The sequence below is a fragment of the Balaenoptera borealis genome, assembly GCF_965194805.1.
Source record: "Balaenoptera borealis genome assembly, chromosome: 8".
Taxonomy (NCBI): Eukaryota; Metazoa; Chordata; class Mammalia; order Artiodactyla; family Balaenopteridae; genus Balaenoptera; species Balaenoptera borealis.
In genome coordinates this window covers 90,746,822-90,767,226 of record NC_138865.1, presented here as the reverse complement: position 1 = coordinate 90,767,226, position 20,405 = coordinate 90,746,822, and the positions used below count along the sequence as shown (strand labels likewise).

Below are 20,405 nucleotides of genomic sequence, written 5' to 3'. Positions count from 1 at the left end.
TATGAGTACCTAAAGCAAAAATAAGAAAAAAACAGCACAGGATAAAAACATGTAGAATGACAGAAAAGAGTTTACAGCTAGAAGAAGACCACACATGGAGCAAACCCAGTTCTTACCCCACTATTAACGTCTTATGTATTAGTTGCTCTCTTTCCGTTATTCTTCTTCTTTCCCACCCTCTCAATTACTTGTTAATAATATTTATGGATTTAACACAACCTAGTAGAAACTTCACATTTGGTGAAATACTCAGGCATTGGGTGAGACAGTTAATTTTAACTGCTTAATGCTGGCAATGGATTCAAAGTCAAAGCACAATCTGACCAGCAGACAGTTCAGAATTTGAAACTATACACACTGTTTTAGGTATAATTTAGGTATCTGATTTTATAAATAGAATGACTGTTTCAATTAAATCAGCACTAGATGCAGAGATTTAATTTTGTAGTTTCTCTCAGTGGCAAGTGATTAGTTCTTTAGCTAATTTGGTATTCCATGAATTGAGAAGTTTGAGAACCAACAGAGTTGGAAAACAAATTTCACCTATTTCTTCTCCCTCATCCTCTGGCTCTGCCCCAATCTTCTTCACTTCCTCCGTACACATGATTCCTCAAATTTTGCCAACATTTTTTTTAACACCAGTCAGCTCCCTACAGAGAAAGTTAATTGCCAGCAAACTGGGTAAACTGCCTTTTTCTAATAATCACCCAATTCCTCTGATGACATATAAACCCAAATTTGTTGAGCCCGAACAATCCTACTGGTAGAAACACAAACAATGCAATACTAAAATGCAAATTAAAGCTAGAATACTTAAATAGAACTCAAAATTTTTGTTTGCTAGGGAATTGCTGGTGATAGTAATTCAAAACTAAATAGCAGAAGAGACTGATGCCAGTGACTCTTTCCAGAAAATCCAACATTATCAGTGTTATTACTGTCATCACAACTGTCACAATGTCTGGTAGATAAGATGACTCCTTAATCTCATGGAACTTATAAGGTCCAGTTTCTCTATACATAAACATAAAGTATAGGTTTGCACTACATGGTAAGAACAGCATTCAGCTGCATCATTATGGAGGTGATAATTACATATGAACAAGATGATGTAAACAGTAACTACAAACTATCAAAAAGCATTCTTCCCAAACACTCTTCGACCAAGGTTGAGTGCTAACATCTCCTTCTCCCCAGAACAACACTTTAGGCAGTGTTGTTAGGTAGTGGTTATCGACAGAGTGAAGTGATTAGACCACATCTGAAATTATAAAATTGTCTCTACAAAGATGTTTATTCATTCATATTTCTAAAACATTTATTAATGGTCCACTATGTGCCAAGTACTATGTATTATGTGCTTAGGTACTAAGGAGGCAATAAAAGCAAGATTACCCAGAAACTCTGGATGGTGGCCTAAATGTTTCTTTTATTTTTAAAAAAAATTTCCCTGTAAAACTGTATCATTAGCACTGAAAATACAGCGTTAAAAATAATCTGGCTTTGGAGACAGGGAGTGATATAGGAGCCTCCCAACTCCTAGGTAAATAAAAAGAGGAAAACTGGTCAGCTGTAACATCTCTCAGATTGTATTCTAATTTGTAATTTATTTATACCGCATCTTTTCCATAAAGTTTTAAGGTGGCTTAGAACATATATAAACTGTAACAAGATGGCATAAATTAAAAAGAGAAACTCTAAAACAAAAATGGAAATACAAGGGCAGCAATTATAAAACAAAGCCAGGAAAGTTCAAAATTTTGGCTTTTGGCAATTAAAAAATTTAGATTTAAGTATCCTAGTAAACAATTCAAGTAGAGAAATCTTATTAGTTATGCCATTCAATACCCAGAAGGATAAAAAAGATTAATTGCTTTGAAGTACTACTACCTATTAAACCAAGAATTTTTTTCAGGGTTCCTTACACAGACATTATACAATGCAATCAACAATTATCAATTACATCCTTACAAGAGTTATCATGACAAGTTTCATTGGCCTCTTTCTTAGAGTATCACTTCATAAAAGTTAATGGCATGACCCCCAATGCAGACTTTTCTGGGAGATAGATCTAACATGCCCTCTGAAAACCAGAATGCCTAAAAAAGAAGCATGCCTGCCTAGGCCACCCCTGCACCTGGAGATGAGGGAGGAGCACTCTGCAGACAAGGATGACATTCTCCTTAGGAAATATTTTAAAATTTATTTTTAATATATGCACAAATAGGTACTTGAAGCCCTTAAGTTCCTCACTATACAGCATAGCCTCAATTTTTTTACCCTGTAAAACTTTTAGGATATGCATTTCCAAGTACACTCAGGGTCCAAGAATTCAGCATACTGGACTAGGAGGTGATCCCTGGAAATTTATATATAATCTGCAATATCAATACAAGGAGGTAAACTTAAATAACTGCATTACTATACTATGATCAAGAATAAGACTTAGTACATTACCACCAACAGTCATGGATCTGGTCAAAGAAGGCTGTAATAAAGTTTCTTCATCATTAAATTGTTTCTTAAGTTCTTCTACAGATTCCAGATGGAGTTGAAGAAATTCTGCTGTTGCTGCTGATGCTTCTTCTTTAACAGGATCTATCATTCTCCTCAGAAGTCCAAGGTCATCTTTTTGGACTTTCAAACAAAGCTTCTCCATTTCTCGGATATTGGAGCGGAGTTGCTGTAAAAGAAAAAAAAATCATTAAAGCCACCATCTCTTAATATAAAATATCTTTATTTTCAGAGGTAATTTGTGATAATGGCTTTCAATGGAAATCAGAAGTATTCTCTACAACAGACAGTATGGATTAATACTTTTCTGTTTATTCACGTCTCTGGCCAAATCCAGCTTCTTTAGAACTCACATCCTCATACTCTGAATTTATTTACCATTTTTTCCTTCATTAAATGTGATTATTACAAAGGTAACAAATGCTCTTCATAATAAATGAAACACTGCAGAAACACATCAAGAAAGACTTAATGACTTTTTATTTTATATTGGAGTATAGTTGATTAACAATGTTGTGTTAGTTTTCCCCACTTCACCAATCCTACCACTTCTCTTAACTCAGTCCTTTCACATACTTATTGCTCATACAAACATAAGCGCATACAGCCTTTCTTTTTATAAAAAACGAATTACATTATGCACAATAATCTACAATTGACAAACTTCCACACCCCAACTTAACAATATCATAATGGATATCCCTCCTGGTCAATGATTGTACCATATTCCATAGTAGTGATATAATTTATTCGATCACTCCTCCAGTGATTAAAGTCATTCATGTTGTTTCCAGTTTTTAGTTATTACAAACTATGAAACAAATGTACTAGACTATAAATCCTAATATATGGTAACAGTATATATTAGTGTTCTAGCATATACTATTATACTACATTTTGTAGGAATGATTCCCCAAAGTTAGAGTACTCACTCAAAGGATAATATGTATTTTTAGTTCAATAGCTATTATCAGTTCTTCCCCAAGAGGCTTAACAACTCACACTACCACTAAAGTTTGAGTTCCCATTTCCCCATATACTGCCAGTACTACATTTTATCTCATTGGTGTTTTACTTTGAACTGCTCTCTGAAGTTGCTGGATTTTTATGTAACGATTTTCTCCGCTATTAAAAATCACCTATTGGCATAATTTATAAATTTTTCTCTAATGTGTTGATATAATAAATCATGGGCAAATTTCATGGTACAGAGCCATTTTAATATTTCTGAGATAGACCCTCCCTGGTCAATATATACAATTTTTTAATACACTGTGGGATTCAATTTGCTAATATTTTATTTGGAATTTTAGTACAACTGTGTATGTGAATGTGTGTATGTGTGTGTGTGTGTGTTTGTGTGTGCATGGATGCATACATGAACAGTGTGTGTGTCTATACTATCTTCACTAGGTTTAAACTTATTCTAACAGGTTTAAGTTTGTGCTAGCTTCATAAAATAAACTGGGGAGCTTTTCATCTTTTTCAATGGTCTAGAATTTGAAAAACATAAAAACCAATTCTTCTTTTACAATTAAACAGAACTTGTAAGAATGATCTATAATGCTTATTTTAAAATTATAGATCTCAGTCATATAATATTTTAAATTCTTTTCCCCTAATGTACTTTCACAGACACTAATGCAAATCCTGTACAGTAGACAGAACAAAAAGTATTGATTTCTTAAATTTTTCAAGTGCCTACTTTGAGTGAGGTGATATGGTCCCTATTATTACATTCCACATTATTACACATAGAGAAATCAAAACAAAATTTGTTCAGGATTTACTTAATTATCTAGCAGCAAAGCTCAGGTTAAAACCCAGGTATTCTTAAAAGTCCAGCAACCTTTCTATTAAACTATAAGCATAATTCCTAGCTATACGGTACCTTAATACAATCTAAAGTATCTATTGTATTCTACTAAAATTAAAGCTAATTCTGAAAAAAAAAATAGTTTAGCTACCACCGAAAGCATCTTGTAAGATTTTGTGGGTGAATCAAAAAGCTGTACCTCTATCCTATCATGACTCTATACTTCACTTAACTTTATGTCCACTCTTACCATCCCCATGTGAGCTGGAAAACCTAAAGATAATTGGACTGTGGATTAAAAATATGTGATACGTAAGCATTTTAGATGTAAAATTCATGGAACCCTAAGGGGCTTATGTGATCATTCAACTTCACAATTTTACAATATGAAAACTAGAGTCCAGCTGAACACAGTGGCAGAATTAGGACTACAGTCCAGTTCTCAAGTCCTGGAAAAATACTGTCTCCTACACACCATCTCTTGGCTGTGTGATTCCTTTCTGGACTACAGTTATAACTTGGTTATGTACTTGCTACATAATTCATAGAGGTATTTTAGGTGATGTTACTTTGGAGAAGCATTAAGAAGTTTCTGCAGCTAATGAGCATTTGCCTTTGACATATTCTTTCCCTCTTATAGAATCTGTACATATGTTACATCTCCAGTCAAATTATGGTGTCTAGCTTTAAGAACTCTTTATTACTATGGGTGAAGGGAAAAATGTTAAGGGAGAGAAAGAAAATACCCACTTAACTATAAAATCTGATACTATAATAACAAAAACACAAATAATGGCTAAATTTGTATCAACACTACTGTAAGTTGTCCATTATGCTAAGTGCTTTACCTTCTTTATCTTGTTTTACCTTCACAATTTATTTTTGAAATAGATATTACTGTTATTCTCATTCTACAGAAGAGAAAATTAAAAGCAAATTAAGAAAATATCCCAGGATTACACTTCTAGTAAAAAGTAAAGCCAGGAATCAAATTCAGGCTACAGAGCATGTGTTCTCAACAACTTTACTATATAGCTATACTATCCAAAAGAAATACAATACAAACCATAAATGCAAGCCATACACTATGTAATTTTAAATTTTCTAACAGTCACATTAAAAAAGTAAAAAGGAAGAGGTGAATTAGTTTTAATATATTTTATTTAACCCAATGCATCCAAAACATTATCATTTCAACATGTAATCAATATAAAAATTATTAATGAAATATTTTACATGCTTTTATTTGTAGTCAGTCTTAGAAATTTGGCATATGTATTACATTCACAGCACATCTCAATTCAAACTAGCCACATTTTAAGTGTTCAACAATTATATGTGGCTAAGGGCTACTATATTGGACAGCTACTATATAGCTACAGAGTCTCTCTAAAGTTAATATGTGAAAAATATAAAGTAGGTGTTTCTGCTTCTGGCTATAGCAGGCTGGATAATTCAAAAATAACCCTCCCATCAATGACTACTTAAAAAGCTGAAAGCAACATAAATCACAAAACAGACCAAAAGAAAACTAAATTCAAAAGCATCAAAAAGCAAACAAGATAGCGAGAAATTTGTAGGCCAAGAATTGGGCAAAGATGGAAATCCAGAGATATGAGTCCTGAATTTAGGTCACATTTGCTTGAGGGTATCTGCTTACCAGAGTGCTTGACAGCCTCACAAATCTCAGGGTAAAATATCCAATGCCAGGACCTGCTAAGGATAAGCACTATGGTGCCTTGGGCTGGAATCTTAAAAGAATTGCACCCTAGGAGCACAGGTGATCCTGAAATAAATCAGCCCTTGCATGAACTGCAGTTTGGCTTCCTATCTTTTGTGTAGCTAATATAAATCTTAATCTCTGAAATAGTATAATCTTGGAAGTTAGTACCCCAGAGGCTTAGAAGCAAATGAACATCCTCTCTGGAGGAAAATAACATCATCCCTAGCTATCAATAACTTCCATAAATAATTTTTCAAATATAATGTCCACCAATCAAAGACAATCAAGCACATGAGGACATACACAACATAATGAAGAAACAGCAGAAACAACAGACAATTGAAACATCCAAAGGGGACATCTAATAGGGGAATTAGCAAATGTGACTTATAAAACTATGGTTATTTTGTTCCAAGATATAAGTATCAAGCTTGAAAATTCAGGAGATAACTGGAAACTATAAAAAGCAAAATATAGATTTTAGAAAAGAATGAGTATCATTTAAAAATAGAGTACACAATCCTTGTACACTGTTGGTGGGAATGTAATTTGGTACAGCCACTGTGAAAAACAGTATGGAGGTTTCTTAAAAAAATAAAAATAGAACTACCACATGACCCAGCAATTCCACTCCTGGATATATATCCAAAGAAACCCCAAAACATTAATTTGAAAAGATACATGCACCCCACCCAGTGTTCATAGCAACGTTATTTACAACTGCCAAGATACGGACCCAAAGTAAGTGTCCATCAACAGATGAATGAATAAAGAAAGTGTGGTATACATACTTAATGCAATACCAATCAGCCATGAAAAAGAACGAAATTTTTCCATTTGCAGCAACATGGATGGACTTGGAGGGCATTATGCTAAGTGAAATAAGTCAGACAGAGAAATACAAATATTGCATGATATCACTTACATGTGGAATCTAAAAAATGAAACAGAGGAGTGACTATAACAAAAAAGAAGCAGACTCACAGATATACAGAACAAACTAGTGATTACCACGGTAGGGGAGGGATGGGGGAACAGGAGGCACAAACTACTGGCTGTAAGATAGGCACAAGGATGTACTGTGCAAAACAGGGAATATAGCCAATATTTTGTAGTAACTGTAAATGGAAAGTAATCTTTAAAAATTGTATAAAAAATATAATTTTTTAAAAAATTAAAAAAACAGTATGCAAAAGAAAATAATAAATGAGTTCAGCTGCATATTAGACCCAACTCAAGAACGACTTAGTAAACTGGAAACTAGATAGGAAGAAACTATGTAAAACTATACAAAAAAGAAACAAAGAAAGTAAAAAAAAAAAAAAATACAGAAGAGAAGGTAAGAGACATAGAGGATACAGTTAGAGAAGGGTACAGTATACATATATTTAGAATCCTAGAAGAAACGGACAGAAAATAAATTTGGAGAGATAGTGACTGAGTTTCCAAAACTAAGGAAAGAAATCAATCCACGTTTCAAGAAGGTCAACAAATCCTGAGAAAAGTATAGACAGAGAAAAATACACTTAGCCAAAAAAGAAAAAAGGAAGAGGCGGAGAAATGATGTCTCAAACGGAGCTCAAAAGGAGCTAAAGACAATACGATCTCTTGAAAAATAGATCCACCACCTCAGAGGCACCACAGCCAATGTTACACATGCTGCAGCAGTTGCCCTTCAAACAAGATGCATGTTTGCCGTGTTATGTAACATCTGGTTCTCTCACCCAACATGCCTGGTCCAACTTTTTCCTTCCAATCAATTACATCCTGTGATTTAATGTATAAATCCAAATTACATGTACCATTCATAAATATTCTAAAGAACCTTACTTTGTTTACTCTACATATCAGAATACTGTACACTGCATTATAATGTAAAAAGAAAAATTTACTTATAAGCAATGCAACCAACTATCCTAGTGTCATAACAACAAAAACACCAAATAAAACTTGAACAAAGGGGGAAAAAAAGGCATTATCACCCCCAGAAGACCAGAATAAAGACCAGACAAAGAAAACAGTAAGATTATAATTTAACTTCTTAAAGTAATAATGAAAGCTAGAAGACAGAAGGATGATACATTCAAAGTATGAAAAGAAAATTCTATTAAAAGACTATATAATTCCAAAACTAACAGAGGAACAATTGGATCAATAAAAATTACGAGATCAATCCAAAAGAAAGTGAGAGGACCGTCAGGATGGTGGAGGAGTAAGACGTGGAGACCACCTTACTCCCCACAAATACATCAAAAATACATCTAACATGTTGAACAGTTCCTACAGAGCACCTACTGAATGCCGGCAGAAGACCTCAGACTTCCCAAAAGGCAAGAAACTCCTCAGATACCTGGCTGTGTGGCTGACAGGGTCTTGGTGCTCTGGCCGGGTGTCAGGCCTGAGCCTCTGAGGTGGGAGAGCCGAGTTCAGGACATTGGTCCACCAGAGACCTCCTGGCCCCATGTAATATCAAACGGCAAAAGCTCTCTCAGAGATCTCCATCTCAACGCTAAGACCCAGCTCCACTCAACGACCAGCAAGCTCCAGTGCTGGACACCCCATGCCAAACAACTAGCAAGACAGGAACACAACACCATCCATTAGCAGAGAGACTACCTAAAATCATAATAAGTTCACAGACACCCCAAAACACACCACCAGACGTGGACCTGCCCACCAGAAAGACAAGATCCAGCCTCATCCACCAGAACACAGGCACCAGGCCCCTCCACCAGGAAACCTACACAACCCACTGAACCAACCTTACCCACTGGAGGCAGACACCAAAAACAACAGGAACTATGAACCTGCAGCCTGTGAAAAGGAACCCCAAACACAGCAAGTAAACCAAAATGAGAAGACAGAGAAATACACAGCAGATGAAGAAGCAAAGTAAAAACCCACCAGACCAAACAAATGAAGAGGAAATAGGTAGTCTACCTGAAAAAGATTTCAGAGTAATGAGAGTAAAGATGATCCAAAATCTTGGAAATAGAATGGAGAAAATACAAGAAATGTTTAAAAGGACCTAGAAGAACTAAACAGCAAACAATGATGAACAACACAATAAATGAAATTAAAAATTCTCTAGAAGGAATCAATAGCAGAATAACTGAGGCAGAAGATCGGATAAGTGACCGGGAAGATAAAACAGTGGAATAAACTGCCACAGAACAGAATAAAGAAAAAAGAATGAAAAGAATTGAGGACAGTCTCAGAGACCTCTGGGAAAACATTAAACGCACCAACATTCGAATTATACGGGTCCCAGAAGAAGAAGAGAAAAAGAAAGGGACTGAGAAATATTTGAAGAGATTATACTAGAAAACCGCCCTAATGTGGGAAAGGGAATAGTCAATCAAGTCCAGGAAGTGCAGAGTCCCATACAAGATAAATCCAAAGAGAAACATGCCAAGACACATATTGATGAAACTATCAAACATTAAACACAAAGAAGAAATATTAAAAGCAGCAAGGAAAAGCAACAAATAACATACAAGGGAATCCCCATAAGGTTAACAGCTGATCTTTTAGCAGAAATTGCAAGCCAGAAGGGTGTGGCAGGACATATTTAGAGTGATGAAAGGGAAAAACCTACAATCAAGATTACTCTACCCAGCAAGGATCTCATTCAGATTCAACAGACAAATTAAAACCTTTACAGACAGGCAAAAGCTAAGAGAATTCAGCACCAACAAACCAGCTTCACAACAAATGCTCAAGGAACTTCTCTAGGCAGGAAACACAAGAGAAGGAAAAGACCTACAATAACAAACCCAAAACAATTAAGAAAATGGTAATAGGAACACACATATCGATAATTACCTTAATCGTAAATGGATTAAACGCTCCAACCAAAAGACAGAGACTGGCTGAATGGATACAAAAACAAGACCCGTATATATGCTGTCTACAAGAGACCCACTTCAGACATAGGGACACATACAGACTGAAAGTGAGGGGATGGAAAACGATATTCCATGCAAATGGAAATCAAAAGACAGCTGGAGTAGCAATTCTCATATCAGACAAAATAGACTTTAAAATAAACACTATTACAAGAGACAAAGAAGGACACTACATAATGATCAAGGGATCAATCCAAGAAGATATAACAATTGTAAATATTTATGCACCCAACATAGGAGAACCTCAATACATAAGGCAAATGCTAACAGCCATAAAAGAGGAAATCGACAGTAACACAATCATAGTAGGGGACATTAACACCCCACTTTCACCAATGGACAGATCATCCAAAATGAAAATAAATAAGGGAAAACAAGCTTTAAATGACACATTAAACAAGATGGACATAATTGATATTTATAGGACATTCCATCCAAAAACAACAGAATACACTTTCTTCTCAGGTGCTCATGGAACATTCGCCAAGATAGATATCTTGGGTCACAAATCAAGCCTTGGTAAATTTAAGAAAATTGAAATCATATCAAGTATCTTTTCTGACCACAATTCTATGAGACTAGATATCAATTACAGGAAAAAAACTGGAAAAAGTACAAACACATGGAGGCTAAACAGTATACTACTAAATAACCAAGAAATCACTGAAGAAATCAAAGAGGAAATAAAAAAATACCTAGAAACAAATGACAATGAAAACACGATGACCCAAAATCTACAGGATGCAGAAAAAGCAGTTCTAAAAGCGAAGTTTATAGCAATACAATCCTACCTCAAGAAACAAGAAACATCTCAAATAAACAACCTAACCTTACACCTAACGCACTTAGAGAAATAAGAACAAAAAACCCCGAAGTTAGCAGAAGGAAAGAAATCATAAAGATCAGACCAGAAATAAATGAAAAAGAAATGAAGGAAATGACAGCAAAGATCAATAAAAATAAAAGCTGGTTCTTTGAGAAGATAAACAAAATTGATAAACTATTAGCCAGACTCATCAAGAAAAAAAGGGAAAAGACTCAAATCAGTAGAATTAGAAATGAAAAAGGAGAAGTAACAACTGACACTGCAGAAATACAAAGGATCATGAGAGATTACTACAAGCAACTATATGCCAATAAAATGGACAACCTGGAAGAAATGCACACATTCTTAGAAAAGCACAACCTTCTAAGACTGAACCAGGAAGAAATAGAAAATATAAACAGACCAATCACAAGCACTGAAATTGAAACTGTGATTAAAATCTTCCAACAAACAAAAGCCTAGGACCATATGGATTCACAGGAGAATTCTATCAAACATTTAGAGAAGAGGTAACACCCATCCTTCTCAAACTCTTCCAAAATATATCAGAGGGAGGAACACTCCCAAACTCATTGTACGAGGCCACCATCACCCTGATACCAAAACCAGACAAGGATGTCACAAAAAAAGAAAACTACAGACCAATATCACTGATAAATATAGATACAAAAATCCTCAGCAAAATATTAGCAAACAGTATCCAACAGCACATTAAAAGGATCATACAACATGATCAAGTGGGGTTTAGCCCAGGAATGCAAGGATTCTTCAATATATGCAAATCAATCAATGTGATACACCATATTAACAAATTGAAGGAGAAAAACCATATGATCATTTCAATAGATGTAGAAAAAGCTTTCATTAAAATTCAACACCCATTTATGATAAAAATCCTCCAGAAAGTAGGCATAGAGGGAACTTACCTCAACATATTAAAGGCCATATATGACAAACCTACAGTCAACATCGTTCTCAATGGTGAAAAACTGAAACCATTTCCACCAAAATCAGGAACAAGAAATAAAAGGAATCCACATTGGAAAAGAAGAAGTAAAACTGTCACTGTTTGCAGATGACATGATACTATACATAGAGAATCCTAAAGACACTACCAGAAAACTACTAGAGCTAATCAGTGAATTTGGTAAAGTAGCAGGATACAAAATTAATGCACAGAAATCTCTTGCATTCCTATACACTAATGATGAGAATTCTGAAAGAGAAATTAAGGAAACACTCCCATCTACCACTGCAGCAAAAAGAATAAAATACCTAGGAATAAACGTACCTAAGGAGACAAAAGACCTGTATGCAGAAAACTATAAGACACTGATGAAAGAAATTAAAGATGATACAAACAGATGGAGAGATATACCATGTTCTTGGATTGGAAGAATCAACATTGTGAAAATGACTCTACTACCCAAAGCAATCTACAGATTCAATGCAATCCCTATCAAAATACCACTGGCATTTTTCACAGAACTAGAACAAAAAAATTCACAACTTGTACGGAAACACAAAAGACCCTGAATAGCCAAAGCATTCTTGAGAAAGAAGAATGGATCTGGAGGAATCAGACTCCTTGACTTCAGACTATACTGCAAAGATACAGTAATCAAGACAGTATGGTGCTGGCACAAAAACAGAAATACAGATCAATAGAACAGGATAGAAAGCCCAGAGGTAAACCCACACTCATATGGTCACCTTATCTTTGATAAAGGAGGCAAGAATACACAACGGAGAAAAGACAGCCTCTTCAATAAGTGGTGCTGGGAAAACTGGACAGCTACATGTAAAAGAATGAAATTAGAACACTCCCTAACACCATACACAAAAATAAACTCAAAATGGATTAAATACCTAAATGTAAGGCCAGACACTATAAAACACTTAGAGGAAAAGATAGGCAGAACACTCTATGACATAAATCACAGCAAGATCCTTTTTGACCCAGCTCCTAGAGAAATGGAAATACAAACAAAAATAAACAAATGGGACCTAATGAAACTTCAAAGCTTTTGCACAGCTAAGGAAACCATAAACAAAACGAAAAGACAACCCTCAGAATGGGAGAAAATATTTGCAAACGAAGCAACTGATAAAGGATTAATCTCCAAAATATACAAGCAGCTCATGCAGCTCAATATCAAAAAAAACCAAAACAACCCAATCCAAAAATGGGCAGAAAACCCAAATAGACGTTTCTCCAAAGAAGATATACAGACTGCCAACAGACACATGAAAGGATGCTCAACATCACTAATCATCAGAGCAATGCAAATGAAAACTATAATGAGGTATCACCCCACACCGGTCAGAATGGTCATCATCAAAAAGTCTACAAACTGAAACACCTAAAAAAAAAAAAAAAAAAAAAAAAAGTCTACAAACAACAAATGCTGGAGAGGGTGTGGAGAAAAGGGAATGTTGGTGGAAATGTAAACTGATACAGCCACTATGGAGAACAGTAGGAGGTTCCTTAAAAAACTAAAAATAGAGCTACCATATGACCCTGCAATCCCACTCCTGGGCATATATCCAGAGAAAAACATGATCTGAAAGGATACATGCACCACAATGTTCTTTGCAGCACTGTTTACAATAGCCAAGACATGGAAGCAACCTAAATATCCATCGACAGAGGAGTGGATAAAGAAAATGTGGTACATATATACAATGGAATATTACTCAGCCATAAAAAGAATGAAATAATGCCATTTGCAGCAACATGGATGGACCTAGAGATTGTCATAATGAGTGAAGTAAGCTGGAGAAAGACAAATATCATATGATATCATTTATATGTGGAATCTGAAACAAAAATAAGATACAAATGAACTTATTTACAAAACAGAAATAGACCCACAGACATAGAAAACAAACTTATGGTTACCAAAGGGGAAGGGCGGGGGGCAGGGGGATAAATTAGGAGGATGGGATTAACATATACACACTACTGTATGTAACTATACAACCAACAAGGACATACTGTATAGCACAGGAAACTATACGTGATAGTTTGTAATAACCTATAAGGGAAAAGAATCTGCAAAAGAATGTGTGTGTGTATGTATGTGTGTGTGTGTGTGTGTGTGTGTGTGTGTGTGTGTGTGTGTGTGTGTGTGTGTGTGTATAAAACTGAATCACTGTGTTGTACACCTGAAACTAACAGGACACTGTAAATCAACTATAATAAAAAAAAAAAATTGACTTTTCTGGTAAGCGGCCTGAGCTGACCTCTAAAAATGGTTCGCTATTCACTTGACCCAGAAAAAACCCCACAAAATCATGCAAGTCAAGAGGTACAAATCTTCATGTTCACTTTAAGAACACTCGTGAAACTGCCCAGGCCATTAAGGGTATGCATATCCGAAAAGCCACCAAGTATCTGAAGGATGTCACTTTAAAGAAGCAATATGTGCCATTCTGTCGTTAGAATGGTGGAGTTGGTAGGTGTGTCCAGGCCAAACAGTGGGGCTGGACGCAGGGTCGGTGGCCCAAAAAGAGTGCTGAATTTTTACTACACATGCTCAAAAGTGCAGAGAGTAATGCTGAACTTAAGGGCTTAGATGTAGATTCTCTGGTCATTAAGCACATCTAGGTGAACAAAGCCCCCAAGATGCGGCACAGGACTTACAGAGCTCATAGTAGGATCAACCCATACATGAGCTCTCCCTGCCACATTGAGATGATCCTTACTGAAAAAGAACAGATTGTTCCTAAACCAGAAGAGGAGGTTGCCCAGTAGAAAAAGGTATCCCAGAAAAAACTGAAGAAACAAAAACTTACGGCCTGGGAGTAAATGCCACAAAAAATAAATGCAAATAAAAGTAAAAGCAGAAAAAAAAAAAAAGGGACATCATTCAAGACCATGTACTCTGATCATAATAAAATTAAACTTTAAACCATTAACAAAAATATACCCAGAAACACTACATGTCTGGAAACAAAGAAAAACCCTTAGACATAATCCACAAAGCAAAGAAGAGATCACAATGGAAATTATTATTATTTTTTTAAATAAATTTATTTATTTCATTTTTGGCTGCGTTGGGTCTTCATTGCTGTGCGTGGGCTTTCTCTAGTTGTGGTGAGCAGGGGCTACTCTTTATTGCAGTGTGCAGGCTTCTCACTGCGGTAGCTTCTCTTGTTGCAGAGCACGGGGCTCTAGGCACACAGGCTTCAGCAGTCACAGCACGCGGGCTCAGTAGTTGCGGAACGCGGGACCCAGAGCTTGTGGGCTTCAGTAGTTGAGTTGCGGCGTGCAGGCTCTAAAGCACAGGCTCAGCAGTTGTGGCACATGGGCTTAGTTGCTCCGTGGCACATGGGGCCTTCCGGACCAGGGATCAAACCCGTGTCCCCAGGATTGGCAGGTGGATTCTTAACCACTGTGCCACCAGGGGAGTCCCCACAATGGAAATTAAAATGCTTTGAACTTCATTAGAAAAATAACGCATGCTAAAACTTACAGGCAGATGAAGCAACAGTTAGAAATTTATAACTCTAAATGCACATATACTAAAAAAGAAGAAAGGCTGAAAATTAATAAACTAAACATCTATCTCAAGAACTTAGAAATGCAAAGAAAGTAGAAAATAATAAATATGTGAACATAAATTTCATTAAATAGAAAAAGTCAGCATACAATTGGTTAAAAAAGCCAAATTTTCAGTTTTAGAAGACTAATAAAGTTGGTAAAATTCACTCAGAAGTAGTTAAAAAAAATAAAGAAGGTTCAAATAACCAAAATCAGAAATGAAAAAAAGGGGACGTTGCTACTGATCTTTCAGATATTAAAAAGATAACAAGAGGGGATGGCACACTGGTTAAGAATCCGCCTGCCAGTGCAGGCGACACGGGTTCGATCCCTGGTCCAGGAAGATCCCACATGCTGTGGAGCGACTGGGCCCGTGTGCCACAACTACTGAAGCCCACGTGCCTAGAGCCTGTGCTCCACAACAAAAGAAGCCACCGCAATGAGAAGCCCACACACCGCAACGAAGAGTAGACCCCACTCGCCACAACTAGAGAAAGCTCATGCGCAGCAACGAAGACCCGATGCAGCCAAAAATAAAATAAATTTTTTTTAAAAAAGGTGGGGCTTCCCTGGTGGCGCAGTGGTTGAGAATCTGCCTGCCAATGCAGGGGACACGGGTTCGAGCGCTGGTCTGGGAAGATCCCACATGCCGCGGAGCAACTGGGCCCGTGAGCCACAACTACTGAGCCTGCGCGTCTGGAGCCTGTGCTCCGCAACAAGAGAGGCCACGATAGTGAGAGGCCCGAGCACTGCGATGAAGAGTGGCCCCCGCTTGCCGCAACTAGAGAAAGCCCTTGCACAGAAACAACGACCCAACATAGCCAAAAATAAATAAATAAATAATTTTTTTTTAAAAAAGGTAACGAGAGGATATTATGAATACATTTATGTCAATAAACTAGAAAAGTTAGATGAAATGGATAAAGTACTAGAAAACTGTAACTTACCAAAACTGACAAGAAAAATATCTAACTAATCATAACTATTAAAAAATTAAATGTGCATTTTGAAACTCCCCCACCTCCCTGTACACATAAACAAAACCAAAACCAAACAAACACCAGCACAGGTGGCTTCACTGGCCAATCCTTCCAAATAGTTAAAGGAAATTATACTAATTATTCAAGAGAAAGAGAGAACATTCTCTAACTCATTTTATGATAGCAAATCTTGATACCAAAACTCAACAAAGAAAGTAAGCAAAAGGAAAAATTCAGATCAGTCTCACAGACTTAAGAACAAGATGCAGCCCACCTCCTCACCCAGAACGGAGCCCGTGTTTCTGCAGAGCTGGGACTCCCGACTCGGGGTCTCTTCCCTCCGCCGTCACTGAAGTGCCCTGGAGCCCGAGGGGAGGGCAGCCTCACTGAGGCTGCCGGCTCTGGAGAGGCCCCGGCGGCTGAAGCCGTGACAGTCCTGGGGACCGCAGGCCGGTGAGCTGTCTGAGATGTCGTGGGAGTTGCCTCTAACCAGGACCTGATACCCAATGCCCTGACAACGCTGCCTTTTCAAAGCTTGAACTGCGGCTCTTCACTTGGCTCCGCAGGCCCAGGGCAACTTGAACACCTGGCAAGACACCGTGTGGATGAAAGGCTCTTGGTGCTCCAGCCAGGCATCAGGGCTGTGCCTCTGAGGTGGGAGAGCCAACTTCAGGACACTGGTCCACAAGAGACCTCCCAGCTCCACATAATACCAAAAGGCGAAAATCTCTCAGAGATCTCCATCTCAACATCAAGACCCAGCTTCACTCAATGACCAGCAAGCTACAGTGCTGAACACCCTATGCCAAACAACTAGCAAGACAGGAACACAGGCTCACCCATTAGCAGAGAGGCTGCCTAAAATCATAATAAGGCCACAGACACCCCAAAACACACCACCAGACGTGGACCTGCCCACCAGAAAGACAAGATCCAGCCTCATCCACCAGAACACAGGCACTAGTTCCCTCCACCAGGAAGCCTACACAACCCACTGAACCAACCTTAGCCACTGGGGAGAGATACCAAAAACAATGGGAACTATGAACCTGCAGCCTGTGAAAAGGAGACCCCAAACACAGTAAGATAAGCAAAATGAGAAGACAGAAAAACACACAGCAGATGAAGGAGCAGGGTCAAAACACACCAGACCTAACAAATGAAGAAGAAATAGGTAGTCTACCTGAAAAAGAATTCAGAATAATGATAGTAAGGATGATCCAAAATCTTGGAAATAGAATAGACAAAATGCAAGAAACATTTAACAAGGACGTAGAAGAACTAAAGAGGAACCAAGCAACGATGAAAAACACAATAAATGAAATTAAAAATACTCTAGATGGGATCAATAGCAGAATAACTGAGGCAGAAGATTGGATAAGTGACCTGGAAGATAAAATAGTGGAAATAACTACCACAGAGCAGAATAAAGAAAAAAGAATGAAAAGAACTGAGGACAGTCTCAGAGACCTCTGGGACAACATTAAATGTACCAACATTCGAATTATAGGGGTCCCAGAAGAAGAGAAAAAGAAAGGGACTGAGAAAATATTTGAAGAGATTATAGTTGAAAACTTCCCTAATATGGGAAAGGAAATAGTTAATCAAGTCCTGGAAGCACAGAGAGTCCCATACAGGATAAATCCAAGGAGAAACATGCCGAGACACATATTGATGAAACTATCAAAATTAAATACAAAGAAGAAATATTAAAAGCAGCAAGGAAAAGCAACAAATAACATACAATGGAATCCCCATAAGGTTAACAGCTCATCTTTTAGCAGAAATTGCAAGCCAGAAGGGTGTGGCAGGACATACTTAGAGTGATGAAAGGGAAAAACCTACAACCAAGATCACTCTACCCAGCAAGGATCTCATTCAGATTCAAGAGACAAATTAAAACCTTTACAGACAGGCAAAAGCTAAGAGAATTCAGCACCACCAAACCAGCTTTACAACAAATGCTAAAGGAACTTCTCTAGGCAAGAAACACAAGAGAAGGAAAACACCTACAATAACAAACCCAAAACATTTAAGAAAATGGGAATAGGAACATACATATCGATAATTACCTTAAATGTAAATGGATTAAATGCTCCCACCAAAAGACACAGACAGGCTGAATGGATACAAAAACAAGACCCATATATATGCTGTCTACAAGAGACCCACTTCAGACCTAGAGACACATACAGACTGAAAGTGAGGGAATGGAAAAAGATATTCCATGCAAATGGATATCTAAAGAAACCTGGAGGAGGAATTCTCATATCAGACAAAATAGACTTTAAAATAAACACTATTACAAGAGACAAAGAAGGACACTATATAAGGATCAAGGGATCAATCCAAGAGGAAGGTATAACAATTGTAAATATTTATGCACCCAACATAGGAGCACCTCAATACATAAGGCAAATACTAACAGCCATAAAAGGGGAAATCGACAGCAACACAATCATAGTAGTGGACTTTAACACCCCACTTTCACCAATGGACAGATCATCCAAAATGAAAATAAATAAGGAAACACAAGCTTTAAATGATACATTAAACAAGATGGACTTAATTGATATTTATAGGACATTCCACCCAAAAACAACAGAATACACATTTTTCTCAAGTGCTCATGGAATATTCTCCAGGATCATATCTTGGGTCACAAATCAAGCCTTGGTAAATTTAAGAAAATTGAAATCGTATCAAGTATCTTTTCCGACCACAACGCTATGAAACTAGATATCAATTACAGGAAAAGATCTGTAAAAAATACAAACACATGGAGGCTACACAATACACTACTTAATAACGAAGTGATCACTGAAGAAATCAAAGGGGAAATCAAAAAATACCTAGAAACAAATGACAATGGAGACACGACGACCCAAAACCTATGGGACGCAGCAAAAGCAGTGGTAAGAGGGAAGTTTATAGCAATACAAGCCTACCTCAAGAAACAGGAAACATCTCGAATAAACAACCTAACCTTGCACCTGAAGCAATCAGAGAAAGGAGAACAAAAAAACCCCAAAGCTAGCAGAAGAAAAGAAATCATAAAGATCAGATCAGAAATAAATGAAAAAGAAATGAAGGAGACAATAGCGAAGATCAATAAAACTAAAAGCTGGTTCTTTGAGAAGATAAACAAAATTGATAAACCATTAGCCAGACTCATCAAGAGAAAAAGGGAGAAGACTCAAATCAACAGAATTAGAAATGAAAGAGGAGAAGTAATCACTGACACTGCAGAAACACAAACGATCATGAGAGATTACTACAAGCAACTCTATGCCAATAAAATGGACAACCTGGAAGAAATGGACAGATTTTTAGAAATGCACAACCTGCCGAGACTGAACCAGGAAGAAATAGAAAATATGAACAGACCAATCACAAGCACTGAAATTGAAACTGTGATTAAAAACCTTCCAACAAACAAAAGTCCAGGACCAGATGGCTTCACGGGCGAATTCTATCAAACATTTAGAGAAGAGCTAACACCTATCCCTCTCAAACTCTTCCAAAATATTGCAGAGGGAGGAACACTCCCCAACTCATTCTACGAGGCCACCATCACCCTGATACCAAAACCAGACAAAGATGTCACAAAGAAAGAAAACTACAGGCCAATATCACTGATGAACACAGATGCAAAAATCCTCAACAAAATACTAGCAAACAGAATCCAACAGCACATTAAAAGGATCATACACCATGATCAAGTGAGGTTTATTCCAGGAATGCAAGGATTCTTCAATATACGCAAATCAATCAACGTGATACACCATATTAACAAACTGAAGGAGAAAAACCATATGATCATCTCAATAGATGCAGAGAAAGCTTTTGACAAAACTCATCACCCATTTATGATAAAAACTCTCCAGAAAGTAGGCATAGAGGGAACTTTCCTCAACATAATAAAGGCCATATACGACAAACCCACAGCAAACATCATTCTCAATGGTGAAAAACTGGAAGCATTTCCTCTAAGATCAGGAACGAGACAAGGATGTCCACTCTCACCACTATTATTCAACATAGCTTTGGAAGTCCTAGCCACGGCAATCAGAGAAGAAAAAGAAATAAAAG

General features: G+C 37.1%; 1 protein-coding gene and 1 pseudogene across 6 annotated transcripts in view; one reads left to right on the top strand and one right to left on the bottom strand.

The window, feature by feature from the left end:
* The window catches only part of STX17 (syntaxin 17), an 85,595-nt gene that overhangs the window by 25,032 nt on the left and 40,158 nt on the right, over positions 1-20,405 (bottom strand). For all 5 annotated transcript variants that reach the window (XM_082404181.1, XM_082404180.1, XM_082404182.1 and 2 more), the window contains exon 4: positions 2,458-2,683. In XM_082404181.1, the coding sequence (XP_082260307.1) occupies positions 2,458-2,683 (226 nt within the window). The remainder of the gene's footprint in view (positions 1-2,457; positions 2,684-20,405) is intronic.
* Positions 13,939-15,149, top strand: LOC309634257 (large ribosomal subunit protein uL22 pseudogene; annotated as a pseudogene). Its single transcript has one exon. The product of its transcript is annotated as a large ribosomal subunit protein uL22 pseudogene (transcript).